The 26,617-nt window shown below is 39.3% G+C and overlaps 2 protein-coding genes across 4 annotated transcripts; one reads left to right on the forward strand and one right to left on the reverse strand.

The window, feature by feature from the left end:
• fmodb (fibromodulin b) lies at positions 1–3,748 on the forward strand. Its single transcript, XM_042491690.1, has 3 exons — positions 1–40; positions 191–1,084; positions 2,302–3,748. The coding sequence occupies exons 2-3, from the start codon at positions 196–198 to the stop codon at positions 2,451–2,453; spliced, it is 1,041 nt and encodes a 346-aa protein (XP_042347624.1). The 5' UTR covers positions 1–40; positions 191–195; the 3' UTR covers positions 2,454–3,748.
• Positions 3,749–4,610: 862 nt separating this feature from the next.
• On the reverse strand, positions 4,611–25,918 carry csf1b (colony stimulating factor 1b (macrophage)). Of its 3 annotated transcripts, none has more exons than XM_042491687.1 (10): positions 25,775–25,918; positions 19,515–19,593; positions 15,710–15,829; positions 15,547–15,609; positions 15,263–15,433; positions 14,891–15,092; positions 14,666–14,802; positions 8,168–8,211; positions 5,159–5,196; positions 4,611–4,997 (listed from the first exon to the last, which is right to left on the reverse strand). In XM_042491687.1, the coding sequence occupies exons 1-9, from the start codon at positions 25,867–25,869 to the stop codon at positions 5,160–5,162; spliced, it is 948 nt and encodes a 315-aa protein (XP_042347621.1). In that variant the 5' UTR covers positions 25,870–25,918; the 3' UTR covers positions 4,611–4,997; position 5,159. The 3 variants fall into 3 exon arrangements, with proteins under 3 accessions (XP_042347621.1, XP_042347622.1, XP_042347623.1); XM_042491688.1 differs by having other exon boundaries at positions 5,159–5,193; positions 25,775–25,917; XM_042491689.1 differs by lacking the exon at positions 19,515–19,593 and having other exon boundaries at positions 25,775–25,815.
• Between the last annotated feature and the right edge of the window lie 699 nt (positions 25,919–26,617).

Genomic DNA, 26,617 nt, shown 5'->3' on the forward strand with positions numbered 1-26,617 from the left:
GTGAGCAAGGGAGGAGGCAGCGTCTCTGATCAACCAACTGGTAGGTATACTGTACCAACTGTACATTTCAAAAGTGGAGCAGAGAGTCATTGTTTGTGGCAGAATATTTCATTTCAGAGTGCGTTACAGATTTGGGTCACACGTATTGTAATTTTGACTTGATATCTTTTTCTTCCTGGTTTTTCATCAGTGATCATGCGGACAGTGGTGCTCCTCCTCATTATGGGAACAGTGGATCTGAGCATTGGTCAGTATTACAGCCAGTTGCAGTGGCTGTCTCATCTACGAGGACGGCGGCGGCACACCGACTGGCGGGCCGATGATGTGGACTGCCCCCTGGAGTGCGACTGCCCTTCATCCTTCCCCACAGCTATGTACTGTCACGGCCGCAACCTTCAGCACGTTCCCTATGTCCCCTCACATGTCAAGTATGTCTACCTGCAGCGCAACCAGATCACAGGCATCAAAGATGGCATATTTGACAATGCTACCAACTTGGTCTGGATTGTGCTGTTTCAAAACCAGCTTAAATCAGACATGATTGGCAAGAATGTCTTCAGCAAGCTCAAGCACCTGGAACGGCTCCTCTTGGATCACAATGAGCTCACACATGTGCCTCCCAACCTGCCCAAGTCCATCATGGACCTGCGACTTGGCCACAACAAGATCTCAAAAATCTCCCCCAGCTCATTCGGGGGGATGGCCAACCTCACCACCCTTCAGCTCCAAGCAAATGTTCTGGAGGATGTTGGAGGTGTGTTCAAGGGACTTAAGTCTCTGACCATGCTGGATATGAGGAAAAACAAGCTGAGGAAAATCCCTGACAACCTCCCTGAGAGGCTGCAGCAGCTCTACCTGGAGTTTAATGACATAGAGAGCGTGCCAGCGGGCTTCCTCACCATGAATCCCAAACTGCAGTTTGTGCGCTTAGCTCATAACAAGCTGACAGATAAAGGACTTCCATCCAATGTCTTCAATGTCAGCACGCTGTCTGAGCTTGATCTTTCTTTCAATAAACTGGAGAAGATCCCTGTTGTCGGTAGGAACCTGGAGAACCTTTATTTACACGCCAATAACATCAAAGGTAGAGACACTTCTCTGTTATTATAACGCAATATAAAAGTAAACATATTTAAGGATTTAAAGGAGATATTAGAGTGACGTACCATGAAGAACTTTTCTGTGATTAGAAAAATCCTTTACTCTTATTTCTAATTATCAAAAATAACATACTGAAACTTAAATTGTGTAAAAGCTGATATAAGTGATGATTTATGGTGCCAAGCTATCGGACTATTTATTGCCAGTTACCCCTTTTTTCCCTGAGCATTTCTCGCAGTTTAAAATCAAACATGAGGAGCTACTTAAATTGGATTTTATAATTGGGTTGGTTGGCATAGCAAGACACACACTGTTCTGCTCACTCGGGATAAGAACTGAGCGACTAACAACACAAAAGTCTGACAAATCTTTAACAGCACAAACGTGGGTACAAAGTTGGAACTGTTGACCCTCTCAACACGATCTGCTAATGAGGTTGCAGAAAAAACTTTTTTAGAGAGAAGGAAGTTTGATAGAAAACAATTTGATTTAAAGGAGCTGATCTCATTTACCTCTTTGCATCCTTTAATTTACACTTTAGTGAACCCTCCAGCGACTTAATGCACTCCAGTTGACTTCTGTGATTTTGGACCCAAAGTGAAGTTCAGGCATGCACCGGTTCACCCATATAGTTTCGAGCTGTGCTGTTTTCACTATACCATTTAATTGCATTTGGCAGTTCAGCTTCAGATTTTTTTTATGTTGGTATTTCTTTGAGAGTTCGACTTGCACTCTTGGCCACGCCCAACAGTGATGTCACACCGTACATTACTCTCGGGGTGGGGACTGAGCATGCAGCGAAGTGAAATTTCCAACCAATCGGTGAAAGCAAAAGACTCTTTGAAATGATGCCCCTCCTCTAGCGGCAGGGATTTTCTATAAACACTTTCTTCAGTGGAAGCTCACACACGAAATTCAAAAGTTCCCAATAAAAAACCAAATAAAAAGAGGAGAAAAAAAAACAGTCTTGACTGAGTTTAATCAAACAAAAGTAGCTTTAATATAGAAATATGAGAACCAACTCCAACCTTCTAGCACAAAAACATACTTAAAGTCCCAGGGGGATTACACAGCAGCACTCGTTTTTATAAAGTTTGGCTTGGTTTGATTGCTCTCTGTGATTTGAATACATTTGTTCCTGCACAGGATGACTAAAACGCGTTTCCTCCCTTCATACCTATCTCCTCTTCTGTGTTTCAGAGTTCTCTCTAAAAAGTTTCTGCAGTACAATCGACATGATAAACTTCTCCAGGCTGCGAATGCTGCGTTTGGATGCCAATGAGATCAGCGCCAAAGACATTCCTTCTGAGGCTGCCTACTGTTTGCGGCGTGTTGCCTTTATTGATGTGTAGCTCTTCCTGCTCTCTCTCACTCTCTGATTTGTCTCATTCAGTGTTTCTTCATCTGTTTTACCCCCAACTTCTAATCTCCTGTCACAATGTTTACCCTAAATTGTTCACAGTCCACTCCATGAAAACAGATTTGAGATGTGTTTCTTAACTGTTAGGAGAGCTTCTATTTGTCCAAATGATTAAACAGCTCCAGCATTCGTCAACGGGAAATACCACAGCTGTATAATCACATATCCAGATGAATGGCACATGGATGACAAAGACCAATGAGAAAAGTCCAGATGATTTTCCACAAACTAATTCTTTAAGCAGTTGATGTTTTCTGGCAAAAATAGCATAAATACGATGGAACTTATGACAACATGTTGTGCTTGTGTCCTGTCTGGCAAAGTGTAACCTGTCTTCAGCTTCCTATCATTAGTGGGAGACTCAGTTTGGATCTTTGCCTCCACCATGTGGCACACGGTGATAAAACAGCAGGTTGAGCAGCCATGATTATTTGGCCGAGTCTCTCTTATGTACTATCAGTGACAGCACTACTTTTAAATACTTTACAACTTGTCTATTAACATTTTAAGCTGTATGGAAAACATTTATTCCTCCTCAACTGAGCCTATGAATTAGCCAAAGATAATTATATATTTGTTTTAAGACTGTAATAATTGAATCTAATAATTGTTTTTATTTGTAGTGTGTTTGGTAACACATTCACTTTTTGGAGTTTAATTTCTGAGCCAATGTGTGCTGTACTGTGCTTGATGGTCAGTAAGCTAATGTCAAGATTTATAACATAGCTATCATGATTCTGCATTTATCCAATTAGCAGCAAAAGTATGACAAAGTGAATATTCTATCTTGGAAACCACCACTTATTACATTTGAGAAAATAAAATCTGCTTCCAGAGTTATTTTTGTCCCTAATTATCGAGAGTGATCTATTATTTTAGCAACAGTATGCTGTGTTTCTTCTAATTTGAAGGTAAAAACAAAAGACAGTGAGATTGGGAGATTTGGAGAAAGAAAAAGGGCGGCAGCTCTCTTGACAACTAACTGGTCTTAGGCAGTTCCCACATATTTATTGTTGAAGGCAACTTGCCTTTTCATCTTGCACAGCTGCCTTTAATCCTCAGTAGAAAGGCACTAAATTGGATTATAGAAATACTTTCCTTGTTTTGTAATGTGGCGAAGTCTTGGGATATAGAATGGATTACTGCCAGCGCGGCAGCGGCGGTTTGCACCCTGATAAGCGGCAGCCTGTGAAATTAGTGTTATAGTTGGTGATATATTGCAGGCTGCACACAGTTCTGCAGCAGCTGTGGGGTAGGGTTGTGTTGTTTTTTTCTCCACCTCCGCTTCCTACATAGATTCTACAAAAAAAAAAAATTAGAGGCCAACACGCATGCATGCAGTTACATGTGGGAGTCTTTTGACAGGATTTACTGTTGTGGTCTTCTCCTCAAGACGTGTACATTTCAAGTGCGTGGGGAATAAAATTCCTCTCAAATGCAGACGTTATGCAATTGATTATTATAAAACGAGAGGCTGGACCACTACTGAGTAAACATGAGTGAAAGTCATGACAACACGAGGGAATGCATGCCTCTCTCTCTCTCCCTCTCTCTCTCTCTCTCTGTATCGTCCTGCTTTTGCTGCCACCATTCAGTAGTGATAAAATGTCACATATAAGACTAAACTATGATAGTATATATTTCCCACCAACGTCTTTTATGCCCTGCACAGTGAGGACATTCCTTGTTTAGCTGCAGCAGCGACTGGTGTGTATCTATCTGGATCGTATGTCAGCCTCTCTGCAACTGACAACAGCTTGCTGTGTTTTAACATTAACAGAATATTCTCCAGAGTTCACGCTGAGCCCATACTGATTTGTTATGAAACTGGATGAAGAAATATTTGATCATATCTGTTAGAAGTTTGCCACATGCAGACTGTGTGTTGATCGACACTGTAGGCTGATAACGAGTGAAACTAAACTGCTTCACAAAGGCTGTTTTAACAAGCAAAAACGCATTAAGTCAAACAGGATGTAGGCTATGAAGTGGCCCAGATCCTTTAATGAGGTCATTGCCGACTCTTTACATGTGATTTTGTTGTGCTCGTATATAAATGCGCTGGTAGCTGGACGGCTAGAGAGCGTTATAGTTTGGATTTGGTAGTGATGGAACCTTTATTATCAATTCGGTGATTGAATAGAGTGAGACTAATAAATAACTTGTGGAAATGTTACAAACAGTTGGTTAAGTGGTAGCAAATGGAGACACATTATTCAACATACATAACTAGTGTAAAAATAAAACTTTTTTAGTGAAAAGATATCTGTAATACATTACGCATAAACATAATATACATTATTATTCCAAATAAGGCCCATCTTTGCTCTCAGTCAAAGCCAAGCTTCTGATTAAATAGGTGAGCATGACATATTACACACACACAAATACTGATATGAAAACTTGGTCATGATGGATTAAATGTGCAGCTTCACAAGTGCTCCATCTGCTGCTGCAGCGATGTGCCCTGTGTTATCTGTGGAGATAAAATGAATATTGAAAAAACAAAGACTATAAAGATGGATGTTCACAACAGTCATACTTTACATTGAGGATGACACAATAAATTAAGACATATAATGATGTGCCAGCTCCAGCTGTTTAACTGTCGGTGATGTAGGTGAGGAGGATACTCACTTTATTGTGGCTCCATCTCCATGTCCTGCAGGTTGCTGCTTTAATACAGACAAATGAATAATTTTGGATAAGTTCAATAAACACAGAAAGAGTGATTGTAAGATGTTAAAGGGGAACTTTTTTTTACCTGGACCCTATTACCACATGTGAGTAACTGACTAATGGAAACAAATATTTTTTTCAAACTGGTCCACTATTGAGACAGATTGCTGCAGCTGCAAAATTGCAGTGTAATGTTATGGGCCATTGTGCACCATCAATTTATGTCCCCTTAATGTGCTTCTTTTTACCACTGACAGGCTAAGATAGTGTCCAACATTACAAAAATGATCCTACAGAGTAATGAAACATTTACCCTTGCCTTTCACTCGTCTGTTTATTATTGTGACCAAGTCTCTCAAGAAGTTTTGTTTTGAAGTCTCGCTGGCATTTTCACATTGTTTAAATCAGCTAAATATTCACCCACCAAACCAAAATCAGAGAACCAGCTGCAACAAGTAGTGTCTCTGCCAAAAGTTGCACATGCGCACAACAAACGGACAGCTAACAAGCACTAATGTTCTGCGCCTGCGTGAAAGGAGACAGCCCTCCATACCAGCAGACGGTGGCCATTTGTAATAGTCTATCAAAACGGGGAAAACCAGATGACCACCATGAGGGTAGTTAGTTCAGCGCATTAACACCACAATCCAAAGCTGAAAGTACAGAGCATATTTATTTTGTGAACAACAACACAAAGAAGTGTGCCTTCAGAGCGCAATGGCTAAAGAAAAATAATCTTCCCTTATATGACAAGTTTGTTTCGACCTCACTCCCCCTTGACTTTAGCTGATTGTTTACTTTCCTCCCTTCCTTGTCTCTTCTTGTGCATTGAGCTGACCGGCCAATCAGAGTGATTTTATCACCAACATGCTCCACTGTTGCGGAGGCTGATTCAACACGCTGAATCGTTGGAAAAAAAGCCAACTAGCACTGATGAGGGCCCATGATGCGGGACAATCGTGGAGACTAGGTTCACGGATGCTCACTGTCAGCCCAACACTGACCGACAGTCGATTGTTGGCTCGCTGCGTCAAGGCACTGCGCTTTCTGTACTCCCCACACAACGAACATTTCCAAGCACTCCCTCCCTCCACCTCTCACTAATTTTTTGGCCATTGTTTTTCCTGCAACAAGACACCTCTTGCAAGATTTCAGAACAGGACATCTCGTTGAGTGTGACTTGAGACCTTGAGTCAAAATAGCATAAACCAGCAAAAGGTATGGAAAAACATTTTGGTTTTCTGTAATGTTTTCAGACACTTATGATTAGAGCTGTGCAATTAATTGAATTTCAATTTCCATTACAATATTGGCTTCCATTGATTTTTAAAACAAGAGAATCGAGATGAAACGATTTTGTGCAACATTAGTTTAACAATGTTGCTTCTGTCTTGTCCTTTATTTTGTAAATCAAGCATAGCCTTTTCTAGTGCTTTGCCCATCCCACCAAAGTCCAAACAGAAGTTTCAGCACAGATTGAAAACAGCGAGTCACGACACACTGCCTCTCTGGTTGTTTTGAAACTTCAGTATCTCATTTTGGATCCAGACAGTGTGCGCAGCAAGAGAGAGAGCGCGAGCGACAACAAGCAGGAGCGGGAAGAGCGGACGTGTGTGTGCCAGTGATGATGACAGTGACGCTTCAGCTAGAGGAGCAGAGAGTATAAAGTGAAAGGCAGCTGTGATGTGTCAACAGTTGAGGCTGTTTGTCAGTGAATAAATGTTAAAACTCTTAAACACCCAGCACACGTTCCTATGTCTATGTCAGCTGCTGATTAAAGTGACAGAAGTTAGTTCCAAAGTTAGCAATCTAAGTAAGAAATGTCAGTGTGCTGAGACTCTCCTGAGTTAGTGAAACAATCATTGAACTTTACTCAAATTTTGATTTTGCTGTTATAGATACAGTAACTGTTATGTATTGTTACATTATTTTAGTTGGGTTAGGTTTTATTATTATGCGAATGTGAACAAACTACAGTAATGAGCAAGATGTGTTACACAGTTGTGGCTGCACCACATAGCTTTTGTTGTTTTTAAGTTCACTTGTATTTAAAGTTAAAGGACATCCAGTGAAAAATAAACACCAGAGTTAATGTTCAATAACTGCATGATGTTCCGAAGGCCAATGAGTAATCATGTTAAATTATCCTGATTTCAATATCAATCAAAAATAATCGTGATTATTATTTTTGCCATAAGCGAGCTGCCCTACTTATGATAACAATCTGATCCTGTCAGTGGCTAAACCAATAGATGTAAATTAACGGTGTACAATGCCTTAGAGATTATAATGCAGTTTTTTTCTTTTACAAAAGTTGTTGTCCTCAATAGTTACTAAACATGGGGAAACAGGATCCAGGTTCAAAATACCAAAGCTCCCCTTAAAGCTACAATTGGTAACTTTTGTGGTCAAACTAGGCGGTGCTGATCAAATATAAATTAAGATTCTCTTCCTGCGTTGCCTATTTCTCCCGTCAAATGTTTTCAGTTTTCAGAAACATATTTTAGCTGTTTAGCTGTAAAATTATAAAGATGGTCTGCCAGGTGGGCGGTGCATGGTACCCCTGTTTAACTGTATCCAACATAGCAGACAGGTCACAAACTCTCATTTCACAGCTAAACAGTACACTAAAGTACGTTAAAACATTTGAGGTGAGAAATTGGCAATGCAGTTACAGAATCTCGATTGATATTTGATCAGCACTGCCTAGTTTGACAGTGTGACCGCAGTTCATGAGCAGTGACTCACGTTATCACTGCATTAGAGACTCCGTAGTTCTGATTGGTTGTTTTCGTCCACATGCAGTAAGGCTATTAGAAATACTACATGGGACTAGAGCAGACAGAGGAATATGATTTCCCTTACACATTATCCATCTTATTTAGTGCTGTGTGAATACAGTCAGTAAATATGAAAAAAGATGTTTCTTATCAAAGTTACCAACTGTAGCTTTAAGTATGTTCTTACCTTGAGTTTGTGTATGATCTTGATCTGTGACGGTTGTGAGTTCTCTGTTTTTGGAAAGGAAATATAATTAGAGTAACTATAGATTTATTCACATAGCAATACACACAGATCTTATTTGGAGAAACTCAGCCCTTTTCAAGCAAATTACTTTTGATGATGCAACAGTTGACTGACAGGGTTGCATGTGAAGACAGAGAAAAACACTTAATTTGACCTTTTTTTGGCAAAGATATGACAGAGTTGGGACATACTGAGCACACAAAATGACAGGGCAGTATAAGGTACAGCTGCAAGAAGTGGAAATTTTTCTATGGGTGATTCAATGTTTTTTTCCACCACAAATTTGCTGAAATCCATTCTAACAGCTAAACTGCAACACAGCCTCCATTCTCCTCGACTGAGTAAACAGTCATAAGATGAGTTCTCGGCCAAGTATCACTTCAAAGTCTTTGGCAATCAAATGTTAACGTTACTTTTTCTCACCCCTCTAGACAAAACAAATATAGATTCAGCTTCTCAATGGGTGGGTGGTGGCCCAAGGCGGGTCAAAGGTCAGTTTTAAGACGATCCCATCCAAAATAAATACTACGTTTGAAGTCTTTTGTATCTTCAGTGTTGCAGATTATGATTTGGACACACTGCTCCTTGCTGCAGGGAAACTGTGCAGCTGGGATGGGAATTCCAGGTGTTTAGAAACAGACGATTTGTTTGTCTCTAAGTATTAAAAAGAGCCGTATGTTTGGCTCCTGTTTGGAGCTTCATGCACTTATAGGCTTGCCTCCAATAAAACTTTTTAAAACTGCCATATTGCCTGAAGGTGTACAGGTGGACAGAGCTCACATGTGTCAAAGACAGTTCACAGTTAACGGCCATGCTGTAGCTGCAAACTCTCTCACAGAGCTAATGTTTTTTCAACATGTACAACACATCACAGCCTAGAAAATGTTTGACCATCTGTCTTTGCAAAGATTGTTGAGGTGAGTGGACTACTTGTTTTGGCAAGATTTCTTTTTGCACATTTGGCAGATAAATACTGTTATTACACAGTTAATTCAGTGGAGAACCATTATGAAATAACCCTGCATTTAAACACAAGTGTAAAAACATGAAGTTGCTCGTGTCCTCATCCAAGGTTCATGGTGTACAATTTCCAGTGTTCCTCACGGAGCATTACATGCCTGTGCATCCTTCTGTACTTAAGACATTCTCACTGCACATGCACAGATGAAGTTCATTAAAGGCAGAGAAGCTTCAAAGGGGTTAAAGTTGAAGCCTTAAGGGGCAGTTGGCAAGGAAACATGTACCCACACACTGTGGTGGAAAGCAGGCGAGACAGGAAATACAATGAGCGGCGTCATAGACAAAGGGAGAAAGCATGGCTTGTAGTCTAAGAATAGCATGCACAAATGGAGAATTAAACCACATCAAGCAATTTTCTGCAGTTACGCAGTGTCTGTTTGTGCATTTACTGCCAGCCATGCAGCATCCCAATGACTCTGCTGTGTGTGTACTGTCATTGCATGCAATAGGTTAAATAAGAATCTCAACAGTAAATGCTTCAAATTACATTTAATCTGCTCTTTCAAGCTATATTACTTAAGACAGGAACAATTCATGCTGGAAATTGAATGTATGTTTCCCCTTCCTATTTTAAATTACTTCACTGCAGGATTCAGTGTGATTTTGAGTGTCCAAAACACAAGTCTCACCAATGACCTAGGTTGCCTTCCAGGGGCATACCCTCTTTATCTACCAAGAACTGCTTGTACTGTGTTTCGCTGACTCTTCCTCAAGCTAAAATGTCTGATTTAATTGATCATCAAAAGCTGTCTTTGAGAAACCAACTTCTCACTAATGAAGTCCTATTAGTGCTAATGCAAGTTGAAAGGGCCCCTCAAATAGACCCATTTGTTTGCCATTAACCCATCACTTGTGTTGCACTCTAATGTGATTGAATGCTGAAAGTCACTGATATAAACTTCCCCTCAGTTCCGGTGTAATGTGATTTAAATCAAAATAAAACCCAACATGTTTGTGAAATGGCTAAACCTAGTTTCCTAGCTGATATATTTTGCATTTTTGTTTTTCAAATTTTAAAGTAAAACTTTATGTCAGACTAAGATGAGACTGCATGACAAATACTTACAAGAAAAATCACAACACTTCATCATTAAATAAAAAAAAAAACACCATTAGATGTAGGCCATCTTGCCAGTGTTTTCTTGGCTTAGCTGAGTACCACAAACAGCATATCATTGGACTTGTTAAAGCGTTTATGATGCTGCTGACTGACTCATCCAAACAACAAATAAAATTGCACGTCCAAATTCTTAGAAGCGCCTCCCAAGTGGGAACGCCAGAGGAAACAAACAAATTTAGCTCTTCTTCTTCCCATTAAGCTTACTTTCCTCAAATTTGAGGGAAAACTTCACATACAACAGTATGTTATATGTAATTGCTGACAATATTTTTATATTAAAAAGATATATGTTTTATTAAACATACATGTAAGTGCTTAATCTTAATTTTTTTTTTAAAAAAATGTGCAAATAGCCCACACTGTATCTATCATTTTTCCAAGAAACCACATCCATGAAAACCTCAACGTCTGGCATCTCATGAAAACCACACTAACAACCATAACCCCAAAATATGACAGCTACAGTTTTTTTTTTAAAACAGCAATATGGCATACTAAAACCTTATTGTCAACACCACCTAAACTGAGACCAAATCATGACCAAGACTAGACAACACTAGAGCTGTACCCAACTCAGAATTATGCCAGTCAAATCAGATTAGGCTGCTTAATACAAATATTTGACGATTCATTCTCTTTTTTCCATACGAAGTTTTAAAGTTTGAACAGGCTACACAGGACGTTTAGTGTGACAGCGGCAATATGTAGTATTGTAAACAAGCTAACGGTGCTAAGAACAGACCTGCAATGTGCAACAACATTTTTTGCAAAAACTAGATATCGAACAAAAGCCAGACTGTGACACAGGCAAAAAAAATGACTGCTTGACTGGAAGCAGTCTCAGTCCACTGAGGGGTCTTGGACTGACGATTCAACTCCCAGACTTTCAAGGGTCAGCAAAATGTGCAAAATGCAAACCATAGACAATCCTCAAACTGATCTGAAATATCCATATCCCCATAAAAACACCCACAGAAAACAAATGAAGATTCCTCTAAATTCTGTTTTATTGCCTCATACAGTATATGAAGGAAGTGAGTGCGTGGGAATTTTCCTTTGTTTTCTGTGAACAGAAAAATACAAACACCAAGGGGGTGAAATGAGTTTAACCATCTTTTTTCAAAACTCCTTTTTTTGCACAGGCAATTTAGTGATGTTGTTTAGTGATGATGTAGTATTGTGGAGGGATTGTGGTCTTTAAATAAAATCATGAGTCCTCTTACAGGGGTTCTTTTTGGGGAGTTTTTCCTTGGGTGATGTGAGGGTCTAAGGGCAGAGGGATGTCGTACACTGTAAAGCCCTCTGAGGCAAACCATGTTTTGTGATAATGGGCTATATAAATAAAACTGACTTGACTTGACTCTTTGTCTCAGACTGAGACAACTGAGAATAAGCAGTCGAGTCTAATACGAGACCAATCTTAAGTTCTACAACACTGGATTTAACATTGGGATTTACATAGAATATTTGGAATTGATATTTATTTTTACACATCATTGGGTTGTTAACATACATATAGCATGTTGTTTTTAATAAATTTCTGTCTCAAAAGTGAACTATGAGAAAAACTATGACTAATGAAACTATGACTATGACTAGTGAAAACTATGCAGAACATTTTAAACACATAAGATCTGAACTTGAGGCGCCCCTCAGTGTGCCCCTTTGTGCAGATTACATGCTCATGCCTGCAGATCTCAATCAATGCATCACTTGCATATTAGTAGTAGTAGTAGTAGTTTGTTTAAAGCTCTGGCATCAGAATTAGTTAATCCCTAGGGATTTAGCTGTGGCTGCCCAATGTTTACTAATTACATATCTTGGTCAGATGCATAAACAAAATTTCACCACTAGGATATATAAAATGTAGCTTTTCAAACTTTCCAAAATAAACACTGAACACAAACATGGAGCAGTGTCATTTACTGCCACCAAGCCTTTTTAGACTCTTGTCAAAAGGAAAACTATCTCCAGCTTTCCTATTAATGTAAGCACTTCACAGCCCACAGACACCTAATATAACACTTACTATACATAATTCAATGAAAGCCAGGTTTCTTCAGCTTTCTCTGAGAGAAGCACCACAGCTGGTAATGTTCCAGGGCTCTCACTTTATTGGGCTCATATTACACCTTTTTTGCATGTTTCATGTTTTTAAGGGGACATAAAAGCACTGCACTTGGTGAAGTATTTGTTTTGTGAAATAGGTGAGAGTTTGAATATAAGAGTATGCCAAGCTAAGGATTTAGGTTAAACAAACATGGCCAAATGTGAATCATGAGCCTCAGTAACTTGAAAAACCACTACTCTGAGTCATACGATGAATACTCTGAAATGAAAGCTTATGTTGCCAAATAGCCTCAAATAGAAGAAAGAACATAAATACACTGATGTGCATTTGCAGAGTTTTGTGCATGTGCTTCGGCAGAGTAACTCTTCTGTTCCCACTAGCCTTCACATTATTTTGTTATGCTAGGGCTGGTACTTAGTAAAGGAAAAACCATTCCCAGATTTCCTGATAGTATGATTTTTTAATTTTTTTTTTTTTTTTTTTTTTGCAAATGTTGGGCTTAAAGGATCAGTGTCGTCTACCGTTATGTGAATGAAACCACAGAATGTATGGAGACCTTCATGAGAAAAAAAGTTAAACTTTACCTACTAGCAGGCCTATTAGCATATAACTGCTCTCAAGAAACCACAGCCTTGACAGGTGATAAACTACAGTTGGTGCTGTTTCAGGACTATGTCCCCCTGCTCAATATCATCTTAATATGACAAAATAAGGGGACCTTTCAAAGGGTTTTATGATCATTTTATGATGTTTTTCCCAGGGTCATTGTTCTATGTATGTCTCCCTGGATCATTATGTTGAACCACTAAATGTCTGCTGATGTTATACGAAACCAATACTAAATTTGCAGGCGAGACAATGTCCTTGATTTTTTAGACCTCAATATATCCACAGTGGGTGAACAGATTTTTAGTGCCCGTTTCCCTACAGTCTTTTACAAGTTGAACTTATCAGTCTCTTACAATGTTAATTTAAATCAAGGACATCGGGCCCTGGGAACATACCAATTACGCAAAATAATTTAGTTGCTTAACTATTAAATTATGTTAAGGTCATTACCAAGGCTTAATGAACAACGACAAATGTTGATTGTGAGATTCAGCTAGACTGTAATCTGAAATAATAGCTGATGGCACTGGAATTATTCTATCAAAAGCTTTTTTATTTATAAAACTGGTTGATCATTGTAGATGTGATCCCTATAAGCACTTTCCACTGCTGTAGTGTTTCTTTAAAACTTGTTAGCCTGTAAAAAGCTGCATCCTATACTGCAAATGTTGAAAAACAACCCAATCACCAAAAGGAAAAGTTGTCATTGTTTTTGCAGACCACAGATAATTTGCACTTGTACATTACTTTGTAACAGATGCACTTAAACTTCACATTTCTAAACACTGTGGTGTGATTAGGGTTAGGCACAAAAATTACTTGGTTATGGGTAGGAAAAGATTGTTTTGGCTTAAAACAGGTCAAATGTTTTGTGTGTTTCTCTGGATCAATATGTTGAAAGCACTCAGCTACAACTAAAAGCCTGAACTGATGTTTTACTAAACTTATGTCCTCAAATTTGCGTGCAAGGCAATAATTGTGTTTCCATCTAAATGAGGCGTAAATTTTAACCAAATTCACAGAAAATGAGCAAAGAAAATGCAAAGTTATTTCCATTATCTACTGTTATGTGAATATTGGGAATTGATTCAGTGAGTCCTGTCAGGTGGCACTACAGCAGAGGGTGAAACAACATGGCATAATTAAAGGGAGCCAGTCAAACCTTGAACTAAGGAAAACATTGGATGTATATGACAGAGAGCACACTGGACAACAAAAGTAGCACAAACTACTACAACAGCTCTGTTTGCGTACACACAAATGACGCCAGGTAATTTAGTTAGATTGTTTACCTGAGCTTGTCATAAACCACAGCTTTGAGATATTATTTGAAAACAGCTGACTACACCAATTAACCTCAAATAGGAGAAAAGCCATGAATGCACACATGCATTTGCAGACTTTTGTGCTGCTGCAAAATCTGCTCCTACCAGTGAGTCCAGCCTCCACCTTATTTTGTTGTGCTCAGTATTTACCAATAAGGGAGGGCAGAGGGAGTTACCCAGAAAGCACAGCCTGGCTGCCAAGGCGTGGTTTACTGCAATATGACTGGAATGCATGGCTAAACTTTATTAGGGCACATGTGATTTGGGAGTCAAAACAACAAAAGCATTGGTACCTTTTGTGTGATGAGACAGTAGAGAATGAGTACGAACAGCAGTCCTCCGCAGATGGAGACAATGATGAAGCCAAGCTTGTACAGGTCTGCGACTGGTCTTCTCTGTGAGGCATTCACCGAGTTCCTACCATAATTTTCTGTTGAGAAAGACACACATTCTGTGATATCAGTGGCTATGAACATCTGCATAAGTCATCACAGAACTTTTGCAGAAGAGATTCCCACCTGTAAAATAAAGTGTGGGTGACTCTGTGTATAGGTCTGTGGTAGAGCCAAAGGTTTCTGTGTATTCCTGCTGGCATGTCCAGTCTACTGGTGCATCACTCGTTGTCATCAGCTCCCAGTACACAGAGAGCACCTCCGAAGCCCTCTGCAGCGCCTCTGAAGTCGACCCTCTGTAGAGCATCTCAAAACTCTCTGGCTTGTCCTGCAGCAGATTCCGAGAAACATGCTTTAAATTTTTTCCCAAGTATTACAGATTTATCTCCTTGTGCTTGGCAGCTCTTCACTTCAAATATTTTGTCTTCATGTTTCATATTATAGAAAATTTTATCCTTCAGTTGGAAGAGACAGGCTGTACTTAGAACACGCACTCACCTCCACCTCTTCATTGATCTGAGGCACACATTTCTGAGAGTAGATGTTGAGGATGAGCGCTCTCAGGGTCTGAACGTAGCCATCATTGACTGAACCCCGACTGTATTTGAAGTGGGTGGTGAGGAGCTCCAGGATCCAAGGTAAAGCAGCTTTTACAAAGCAACATTTGCTCTGTGGGAAATCAGAAAACGAGGTAATAAACATGAAAGCATGTTACAAATAATGGAAAACTGGAAAGTGGATCAAAGTTTTGGAAAGGAAACAGTCAGCAAATGTTACCTTACCAAACTTCTCCGTTCTATGAATGTGTAGGTTATTGAGCACCCGCTTCTCAACTGGTTGTCCATCTGCAGAAACAACAACACAGAGAAATTGGAGCCCGGGTCATTTAGGGTGATCTCTTTGTTGCTGATGTTGATATAACAACCATGTTGCTTCAACACTTACCAGATGCCTGACTGTCAGCAGGTGCTCCCTCGTGATGGAGTGTCTGCATGGACCAGGGACCTCAGCCATAGTCAGAGGGAAGCTCAGGAACATAATTACACACAGACACTTTACCTGCAACTAACACACGCAAACATTATTATGATTAAGTCGATCGCACATTATCCTCTCTTCCCTCAAGTCTTTGAGGGGAAGGATGACACACGTGGACATTTAAATTAAGATGAGATAAGAAAACATTATAGTTGCACATGATAACTATAATACACACACTTATATCTACATTAGTAATGATTATTTATCTAAAATCTTATCATGTAAATATTTTTTGAGAAAGCACCAACAGTCTACCCAACAATATTGTTGCAATATTGGTATCAAGGTATTTGATAGAAATTGTGAAATTTTACTTTCTACATATCCCCTAGCTCTAATACATATATATTGTTGTAAAGTAAGTGGCAAAGATAAAGAATATAGATCAGGATATCTAAATACATTTGTAAATATGTATGATAATGAATATATAGAAAATACATTCAAAACATTAAAACCAGTAGCTGGTGAAGTGAAAAAACATTTATTATTCTGTTACAATACAATGTTCTGCTGGGAAACCTTTGGTCCTGGCAATCATGTAAAAGCCACCCGATACACTCCACCCACCCGCACACCGTTAAAGACCAAGTGCCCTTCGAATGGCAAACCGCAATGGCAGCAGTCCAGCCAGTTGGATGCTCCTTGTCCCGTTACTCTGACTATTCCTGAGCAGGTTTTACAGTGTGGCATGGTCCTTGAGTCATCAGTAGGGCTGGGTATTGGTACTTGATACCTTAAAGGTACCAAAACAACTCTGTGCCAAACATCACTTCCATTCGATCCTTCTTGCGTCAGGGGTCTGATCCTAAAACCGTACCATCTTTCCGCCGGATCAGCAGACTCTCTGTCTTAGCCATCCTGAGCCACTATCCTCACGGAAAACAGTCAGCTTAACATCTGCCCGGTAAGCAGCAGCTACACAGCTGCAGCAGCATCTACCATCTCCAACACCATGCCAACTTAATCTCACCGACACTAAGACAGCTGGACTCTGACATTAAACTCCTTGATGAAAAGCCTTGTGAAGGTAACAGTTAGTCCTGTCACTGTGTGTGTGCAGCTGGGCGGACTCACACAACTTTCCTCTGTGCACACTCAGTAGCAACAGCAACATCTTCAATTTCTCTCGTCACAAGACATCAAAGGATGCATTTAACAAAATATCAACTCCTAACAACGTCGGTGGCCAGTTTGGTTGTTTAAAGAGGATAAATACAGGTGTTGTGTCTGTATACTGGGTGCCGTAAACCCGCCCGGTGCTTTTACAAAAGTGGCATAATGTTCTCTCGCTCTTTTTTTTCCCCCTTTCTCTCTATCTATCTCTCTTGTGATTGCAAATAAAATTACTTGAAGGTTTATTTTCATTTTTTTTAAACAATACCCAGCCCTAGTCATCAGAGAGTATTGTAATGAGTAGGCCTGCAACAGTATGAGATTTTTAAAGTGCGATAACCATCTCAGAAAATATCACGCTTTCATGGTATCACAGTGTTTGGTATAACACAATTATTATTAATATTATTATGTAGCTGATTATGATCAGCTACAATTAGCCTTAAAAGAATGAAAACAGGAGTCTTCTTTGGTGAAACAAACAATTATAATTAAAATAGACACTTTTTTTGATGGAAGTATGTATAAAAAAGGGAATCAAGGGGGAAAAGGAGTTGCAAATGTGCAGAAGAGATTGTCAGTTTTAATTTTTTAAATACCATAGATAAGCGCATTAATACAAAATGACAACCATCAACTTTCATATCACAAGTGCATGTTTTGATATAGACTTGAAATTTCAAAAAATATTATAAAAAAAAAAAAAATTCCATACCACAATATACCTTGAAACCAATATATCTCTGCAACTCTAGTCATGAGAAGAAATACTTGCGCTGTAATGGTGTTTGGAACGTGTCAAGTCACATCCACATGAATGCCAGAACCAAACGTTTCTCAGCAGACCATTGCATTGTACCGTGATCAATGTTATACACTTCACCTGCCATTGGTTTTAATGTTTTGGCTCGTCAGTATATATAATCTAAGGTGAAAATTGTGAAAATTAGCTGTTGTGTTGTAACTGGTACGTGATGGACACACCACTAATGTTCTGTTGTTTACTCAGCTGGCCAGTGCACTGATGCATCCTAAAAACTATTACGTGACAAAACTTACTCAAATATATCATGCATGTTGACAGCCCAAAGATGAATGATCTCATCTATGACAACATTAAGGGTCAAGGATGCATCCTGACCTTAACCAATTCAATATGAATCCACTCAGCATGGTACTTTCCCTCCCAAATGGTGATAATGTTTTCTTTATAAGGGAGATTTCTTATAAATGATTTTAAAAGGAAACTTTAAGCAGTTCAAAGCAAACCTAAATGGAATTACCTCCTATTTGTGCCAAAACAGTTAAACACTATGCATCTGAACAACTGCGCCCATGAAATTTTCAATAAACTACACGTACAAGAGCTGCAATAGCAACATCAATTTTTTTTTAGCCCTGCACACTATTTGTGTGTATTTCTGTTTCCTTAGATGAGTTTAAATATCGCGTTTTGAGTTTCAGCAAAATGCACAGTGCCTCTTTGGCTGCAGCGCTACCGGTGACCGTTATTTAACTGTGTGTGACCTCAGAGGAGTTAGCGCGTGTTAGACAAGTTCCAACTACGGTCAAACAGTGCCCTCTACCACGGAGGCTCAGCCTGGAAGAGCAGCAGACTCCTCTTGTAGGCGATGATGTCTGCTACCAAGCACCTTCTGGCAGCTTTTACAGTAAAAATGGGCTCCATATGAACTTAATCTTCTACTGACGATTAAAACATGTTGACAAGCATATGCTCCTCACAGTGCAGGCAAAATGTCTGCACTGGAAGGTATTCCTTCATAGTCATCTTATTGAGATACTTGACCTGTGTGTTCAGCTCCTGCAACAGTTAAGACAAAAGCTGGCAAAAATCTGACTTGAAGCAATAAAACAGGACTTACTCATTGCCTGTTCTACTTCTGAGATGTATTACTACACAAAAGGCAATTCTTTTAAAGCCACCAGAGACAAGAGGTATTCCTTTCACTGTTGCTTTCTTTCTTGTTGTCTGTTCCCAATATAAGGCAGAGCTGTACAATTTATTCTTGTATAACTTTTGGATTATGGAACATAAACTTGACTCTCTCTGTAAAGATTATGTGTCCTGGTAACCATGTGTCATGATTTGCATTCAAACTGTACAGCATGTGCATGCAAATGTTGCCAGGATCTGAAGGAAGGGGGGGAAATTCCTGTGTCCTTGTGGTTTTAACTATAAAAGCAAATACAAAATAATAATCTGGTAAAAAGTGGCATTTGAAACAAAGAAGATAACAGGGGGTTCCCAGAGTTATACAAGAAGCTACGTGTGAGCTGACAGACATTATGCCAACCTCTGACGGGTATTGGAAACCCACTTGTTGATTGATGATGATCAAATTAATGTAATCAAATAAAACCATTTATTTCACTGGTATGTGGTAAAGGCAGCAGCACATGATGCAAATGTCACCTGTCACATGTTTTTTTTTCTCTTCCTGCTGTTCATGATATCTCTATGTAGGTCAGCAAATCAAGCAAACAACTTTATAGACTGACACAGAACATCATTTTCCTGCACTGACTGAAACATTTTTGTCTACAGTGATTTATAGAAAAGGTTCTCACCTACCTTAGCTTTGCTCTGAATCAGGGTTGACACAAGGATGGTCATCTGGTAAGTGTTTGACAGTGGAAAACACTGGACTCCTCTGTCACACACATTGAAGCAAAGAGATCCTTTTCATATATTCAGTTCCACTCCACAGAAAGGATTTTGCTGTTAAGTAAATTTGACACTTCGTCATGTGGCGCTGTTCTTAAAGGCATTGCATGATGTGCTCCTCCCGCACGGAGTGAGTTCAAACCGAGACTAACTGTCGCAGCTGACAGACAGCCCTTTTAAAGACCTCCCACCTCTCCTCAAAATACAGGATCCTGGTCTCTACAGAAGTGTCATGGAAGATTGATTTTTGGAATGTAAATTGCCTGTATAATGTATTTTCTGTTCAGAGTGAGCTTCTGAGGGAATTACTAAAATGAAAAATTTTACAATAAATCTTATGGGAGCTTGAGGTATAGATGCTTACAACATCTGTTCTTGTTCTAGAAACTTTATCCCTTTGAGGCAATTTGCATTTTAAACACAAGTCTGCATGTGAACTCTGACAGCAACATTTCTGATGAAAGGCTACACACCCTTGCTCTGACACTGTGATCGAGTGGACCCACCAAGCATGAAAAATCAGATCCACTCAGCTCTCGCAGAGAAGTTCAGCGGATCACTGCGGGGTTCTGGCGAGGTTGTTTAAGGCAGGTGATGTTTCCTGCTGCTCAAGGAATCCCTTTTTTTTCTTTTTTTTTTTTACACCATCATGTTGCACCATAGGGAGGATTGGTTTACGGTGACAGTGGGGGTCTTAGTGTATGACCTGACAAATCCACATAAACGCCTTTATAGGCTACTTTTGACAGGGAACAGATCGACAGACTCCAACAGAGAAAGCAAGAGAAAGAAAAAAAAACATTTCGTCTGGGATCTATTAACACAGGAAGTGAATTCCATTGCTTTGAACACATTCCAGCATTAAGCATTGTAAACTCCTGTAACTGCGTCATTTATTGCTGTCCTACTGTGAGATTTTGTGTTTTCATACTTGAAATTTTGCCTTTTGAATATAAAACATGTGATGAACAAATAAAATATCATGCATTGTGGTCGATACCCAACAAAAATGTCATGTAGTTAAAATCTGATCCACTCTGGCAGCAATCACATTAAAATGCCGTTTACTTGTTACAACATTAGAAACAATAACTTTATCACCAAATCAGAACAATAATAGAACACTGGACTTCTATTCTGTGTAATGAGTACTTTTTGATATCGTTTGATCAGCCACGCCACCGCCATTGCATCCTGCTGCCGTAAATAGAGTACCGCAGGAATGAGTCCTAGAACCCAGAAATGTGATGCATTTCAGCACCTCCTGTTCCCTCATCTGACACACAGTGGTTTTTGGTTAGACGCCTGAAATAAGGTCTCTGGTTAACACTAGCTTAAGAGACTTTCTCGTTTTGTTCTACGCCATAAAATACGTCAGTAAATACCCTACTCTTGATTTTGAAGCTTTAATTTTTCTTTAAAAAGGTGGTTGCTAAAAAATGGCTAAATGAGACTACAGAACATCATCAAGCTGAACCGTGCCGAACGCGGCTTTCCAGCCTTGTTGTGGTGGCGATGCTGAGGTCGTGCATCTGTAGGGTAGACCCTTTACAGCCTAGCATTGGCTTTTTACTTCTGGAGATCGCATTCAGGCTTAACAAATCCTAAAAGTGGTGTTCATTTGTTAAGATTATCTTGCTGAACAAAAAGTGTAAGTAACTTAAACGTTTGAGATTATTTTCTGCATTGATCCAAAATAGAATAGAAAAATCTCATAGGCTCTCATAGGGAACCAGGGCACCTCTAACGTCCGCGCGGGCTACAGAAAAACATCATCCCTGCAGCACTCTCTAGTCTAAGTGCTCTCTATACTCTTTAAAGTGCCAAGTGTGTATTAATGCACCAGTGAAAACAGTCACCAGCAAATGCACTATTTACTTATGTTACAGTAACATTTACTTAAAACTACAGTGCCCAGCAGCACTAGGAAATTAATCAACCTTTTTTAAAATTTAAACTACATATTTGTAAGTCATCTTTAAAAAAATCAATCAATCAATGCATATGTCACATGAAATCATAAGGAACAATGCCTGTGAAATGTGTGTGATTAGATTTATGTCTCCAGTAGGAACTATTTGCCAAAATACATCTGACACGGAAGCAGCAACACGTGAGCCAAATCGCATCAATTGTAATAAACTAAAGCTGCTACACTAACCACAGAAGCCGTGCTTGCCCATGCAGTCATCACGTGACTCTTCTAAGTAGCAACCTCCAAGGCTGGCAAATGCCAAAAACTGCAGTTCACTTAGTCCCGATAGATCTCCATGTTGAAATGTTCAACTTTACAGCAGAAATACATTTATAGCCTGGTACCAAAAAATAACAAAAAAAAAACCCAGCCTAAGTCTCAATCGCTTATTTCACTATTCATGGTACAACGCTGAATTATTTACCCATTTACATTTTATTATGGCCCAAAATTACATATATTTAGGGGCTTGGCCACTTGAGTGACAGGCTGGCTGTAAGTTCGCTGCAGTCTATGAGTCAGATCCACCCCTCACTCCTCCACAGCTACAACCTCTCATCCAAATATGGTCACTCTGGCTCCAAAGAAACACAAATGGCAACAGCCTAAATGCTGACCTTGAGGCTTCAAAACTGCACTACACAAACCAATGGGTGATGTCACGGGAGCTTCGTTCATTATTTGCATAGTCTACGGGCTCTTCTCTATTTTTTTTGCAGCTGGTCCCTAAAACAGGTAAAAACTACATGGAATTGTGTAAAAAAGAAAATGGTACAAAGGATTCAAAAGAATACCTCGTTGGAACAGAGGCAATTATAAATGTTTTTACATTTCACATTCAAATAAGTCAATCAAATCAATGCATCCTGGAAATAAAATGATCCAGTTAGTTAATTCAGAACCAAAATAGTGTATCGGAAGAGTTGGACTCAGAACAAGATTCAGCATTTTTTTTCCTCTGGACTGGCCCATTGCATCTCAATAGGATTTACACAACTCAAAGCAAACAGCACGATAAAATTCACCTGTATCTCATAAACACAGGTTTTACAACGCAGGACACAGCCATAAGCTTCCAAACACTGCATGACCAATTTCAGTATCACTTGGCAATATGCACATTTTGAAGCTGGCAGCAACCACAAGCCACAAAAAAGAAATCTGTGCACCAGGTGAAAAAAAAACCCCTGTCCACTCCACTCACGTGAAGCGTTGCATTCATGCCTGTTTCAGCTGTAACAGGCTTGGTAGTGCTGCAGACATGAAGCGAAGTCAGAAGGTATTAAGAAACAGATAAATGTGTTGGTTTGATCTTTTCATTAAGTAATAGAAAGAAAATAAAACATATATGAAGATCTGAATTAGCTATACTTTAAGTTAAGGCCCTGAGCGCTACTATCAACACTGAATAATGCTTAAGAAATCTGTTCATGGGACTGTTCTGGAAAGTGTGATATGGTTTCAAATTCAGGGCATGGGCAAGACATCAGGAGGGTTACACAGTAATACAGCATGTGTCTATGGCTGAGCTCTTATGTATGCAACAGAAAATCAAATGAAGGAGCAGGAGACAAACCCATATACAATGTGTTTGTACAGGGTCCAGAATTTGGTGCTATGCACTTTTGACCTTGTTTATCTGCATTTTCAATCATGATGTTCTGTTCCATAGCACAAAATGTTTAGAGTAAAACTGAAGTGGAGGACTGGGTTATAAATTAACATGAATATTGTGGACAATTACATCAGAGACTCTAATGATGTCTGTAAGTAGGAATGTCTCTGGCCTAGTCCTCCTTTTGGAACAAAAACTTCCCAAACTTAAACAAGAAAAAATTAGATCTGACGACGGCTCAAATTAGTTATAATGGTTGAGTTATCCTAGCCGTCAGTGCCTCCACTTATTCATGAGTGGTCTTCTCGTTTAACTCTTGACAAGAAACTTAAGAGATAAGCCCAAAATGTAGAGGAATGTAAAAAGAGTTTTCTCTCATTATGTGTAAAATCTGTGAATAAGTAAGTTAGACGAGTGATATTTCTTGGCTTGAAATGATGACATAAATATATACAATAAATAGTTATTCAACAATATAAAACACTAGAAATTTGTTACATACAGCCACCAGATCGACAGATTGGAGTCTTGTTAAGCAAGACAGGGCAAATGTTCAGGCAAGAAGGCTTGTGCAACTACTTCAGTTCAATATTTTGGATATAGCCTGAAGTTTATCAGGAAATATTTGGCAGGCATTCTGTAGATCACAGTATATGTTGTGAAACATGCTGGTTGTCTTGACTGGTTTCCATTCTGAACAGTTCTGTTGACACAAAGCATGATAGGTGTTTTTGCAATGGTTTGAATGTACTGTTGATTAAATGCAATGACAGAGATATCCACCCTCACCTCACTGCCTGCTGTCAACAGATAAAATCTAAAAAAGACAATTCATGGATGTGAGAGCAAGGAAGCACGAGGCGCTCTCACTGTCACATGAGAGGTCTTTCCCAACCAATTCAAAGAAAATGAGACAAAAAGATCTGACAGGGGCGTCTGATGAATATATGTGCTTGTATTGTTTTGTTATCTTTGTGTTTACTCTGCCTGCTAAGTCAGCAAGAATAGCTTTTTTGTCGAGTCAGTTTTTAAATCACCTTAAAGACACATGTTTACTCTTGTGGGGTTTTCTACTTCAGACATTTTTATGATGAGCGTCACTCAGATATAGAGCAAGATTATGAAGGCTGATACTTAGGCCACGTATTGTATTTCTTCTGGCCCATTATACGCCACTTTCTCAGCCCAAGACTGTCCATAATACAGCATGATGGTCAAATCAAACATAAATGGGCCTGATCTTGACCAATATGTTTGACAGAAAAAAGGCTGCGGTATAGTACTGGCCCATACACTGTATCCTGATATGAAGTAAAAGAATGTATTGCTGGCAAAGCCTTGGCCAATACTAAAAGCTCAAGAAACAACATTAGAGAGAAGAGTAGAAACACTACAAAACAACAGCAGTAGAAACAACATTAGAAACTCTACAGCAGATTCTCTGAAACAACAGTAGAAACTCTGGAAACAACAAAAGAGAGTCTAGGAACAACAGTAAAAACTCTAAAATAAAAAAACAGAAACTCTATTGAAAACTCTTCAATAGTAGAAGCTCTGGAAACAACAGTAGAAACACTCAAAACAAAAGTAGACACTCAAAACACAATAGAATTTCTCATAAAAGCTGCAGACAAATAAAACAACAGTAGAAACTTGGGAAACAACAGTAAAAACACTTGAAAAAACATTAGAAACGCTAGAAAAAACAGCAGAAACAACCGGAGAAACTCTGTAAACATCAGAAGAAATGCTCAAAACAATAGCAGAATCTCTCAAAAACTCTGGAAGCAACAGTTTTGCAACACTTTTGTCAGATGTACGATAACTATTGTATTTGTACGATGATTTTGCCCTCTGTACAATGTTCCATCAAAATTCCTGTAATGTAAGATAATTAGACCATACATACAATAAGCAGTTTAGTTTGCACGTCTGATTTCTACTCATTTCCTGGCTCCTACAGGTGTGTCTACGCATTACTTCTCACATGATCTCCTTACAGATGCAGATATAGTGCACTGTATAGTGTGTTCGCAATTTTGTAGTGGTGTCCGAATTCTGAATTCTTTGCTGTTAATTTCACCCACTATATAGTGCACTATAAAATGCCCACAATGCACAGCAAATTTGAGTGTACATACAATGTAAACCACATTCAACTCCCATCTACAACAACGCAAGGCGCCTGTGTATTTCCGGGGAAAAAAATTCCAACGTAGTGTCCAAAATCTCGTTTGGTTATTCCCTATATAGTGCACTATTTAATATACACTATATAGTGAATAGTGAGTGAGTGAAGGAGGGGAGGCTTTTGAACACAGCTTAGACATCAACCTTGTTGTTCTTGGCATGAACGCGCTCAGACGGTGAGCGTTCACTCTCGCGACAATTCAGCACGCTCATTTTCCAGCACCCACCATATAGGACCAAAATTAGAACAGAAAAAGCAGCAGGGCTTTCCTACCCAGTATAAAACTTAAGCGCAGCAATACTCGTTTTCTTTCTCTCTTTCCCCACTTGCTTGCGGGAGTCCGCGGAAAGTCAAACAGCACACTGCATAACGTTAGCTTAACTTACCTGCTAGCCTCGAGCTGCAGCTTTGAAGTGGAAGAAGCACAGTCCTGATGGTAGTTACTCTGTCGTTCGTTGTTCAATCCTCCCGACAACTTCATCCTCCATTTAAAAAAAAAAAACAGCAACAAAACGTCCAGCTCCGAGGCCGTCAGTCACCGGTGCCGCCTGCAGCACACCGGCGGAAGCTGCTGTGTTACAGGTGTTGTGTGGAAATGTGCTCCCCTAATAGTGTTTCGTTCCTGGTAAAGCGAAGCGTCCCGCTCGGTGGTGGAAACACAAACTTTAAAGGAGATACAAACTGCAGTACAACGATAGTGCTTCGCTTAGCTTGTCTATTCAAAAGAGGCATCACTTGGTTTTGTTTTTGCTGGCTAATTTTTGTTTTTTAATTGGTAATTGGTTTGGGGCCGGAAGCTGACGGCTCAGAACACTGGAAATGTTAGGGGTTTCCCTGTGAGAATACAAGCAGTGTGTTTTGTTTCTTTTTCTTTTCTTTCCTTTTCTTTTCTATTCTTTCCTTTCCCTTTCTTTTCTTTTTGGTTGGTTTGTGTAGTTATATCAAGTTTCTTTTCAGTTTCTTGGTTCTTTTGTGCTCATGTGTTTCCTTTATTATTATTGTTGTTGTTGTTAGACTTGTTATTAGCTTTTCATATGTTTAAATTGTTGGGTTTTCCTTTGTTTTCATTGTTTGGTCAGCTGTGTTTTGTGTGGTTGAAGCACAGTTTTATTCACAGTTGAACATATTTTAAAGGCTGAAACATATTAAATAAATTTACATTTGTATTTGTGGGAGTCACATCTCAAGCAAGTGTTGTTGAGCCTGCATGACCCTTTTCAAGTCTTGAA

Source organism: Plectropomus leopardus, chromosome 8 (genome assembly GCF_008729295.1).
Source record: "Plectropomus leopardus isolate mb chromosome 8, YSFRI_Pleo_2.0, whole genome shotgun sequence".
Classification (NCBI taxonomy): Eukaryota; Metazoa; Chordata; class Actinopteri; order Perciformes; family Serranidae; genus Plectropomus; species Plectropomus leopardus.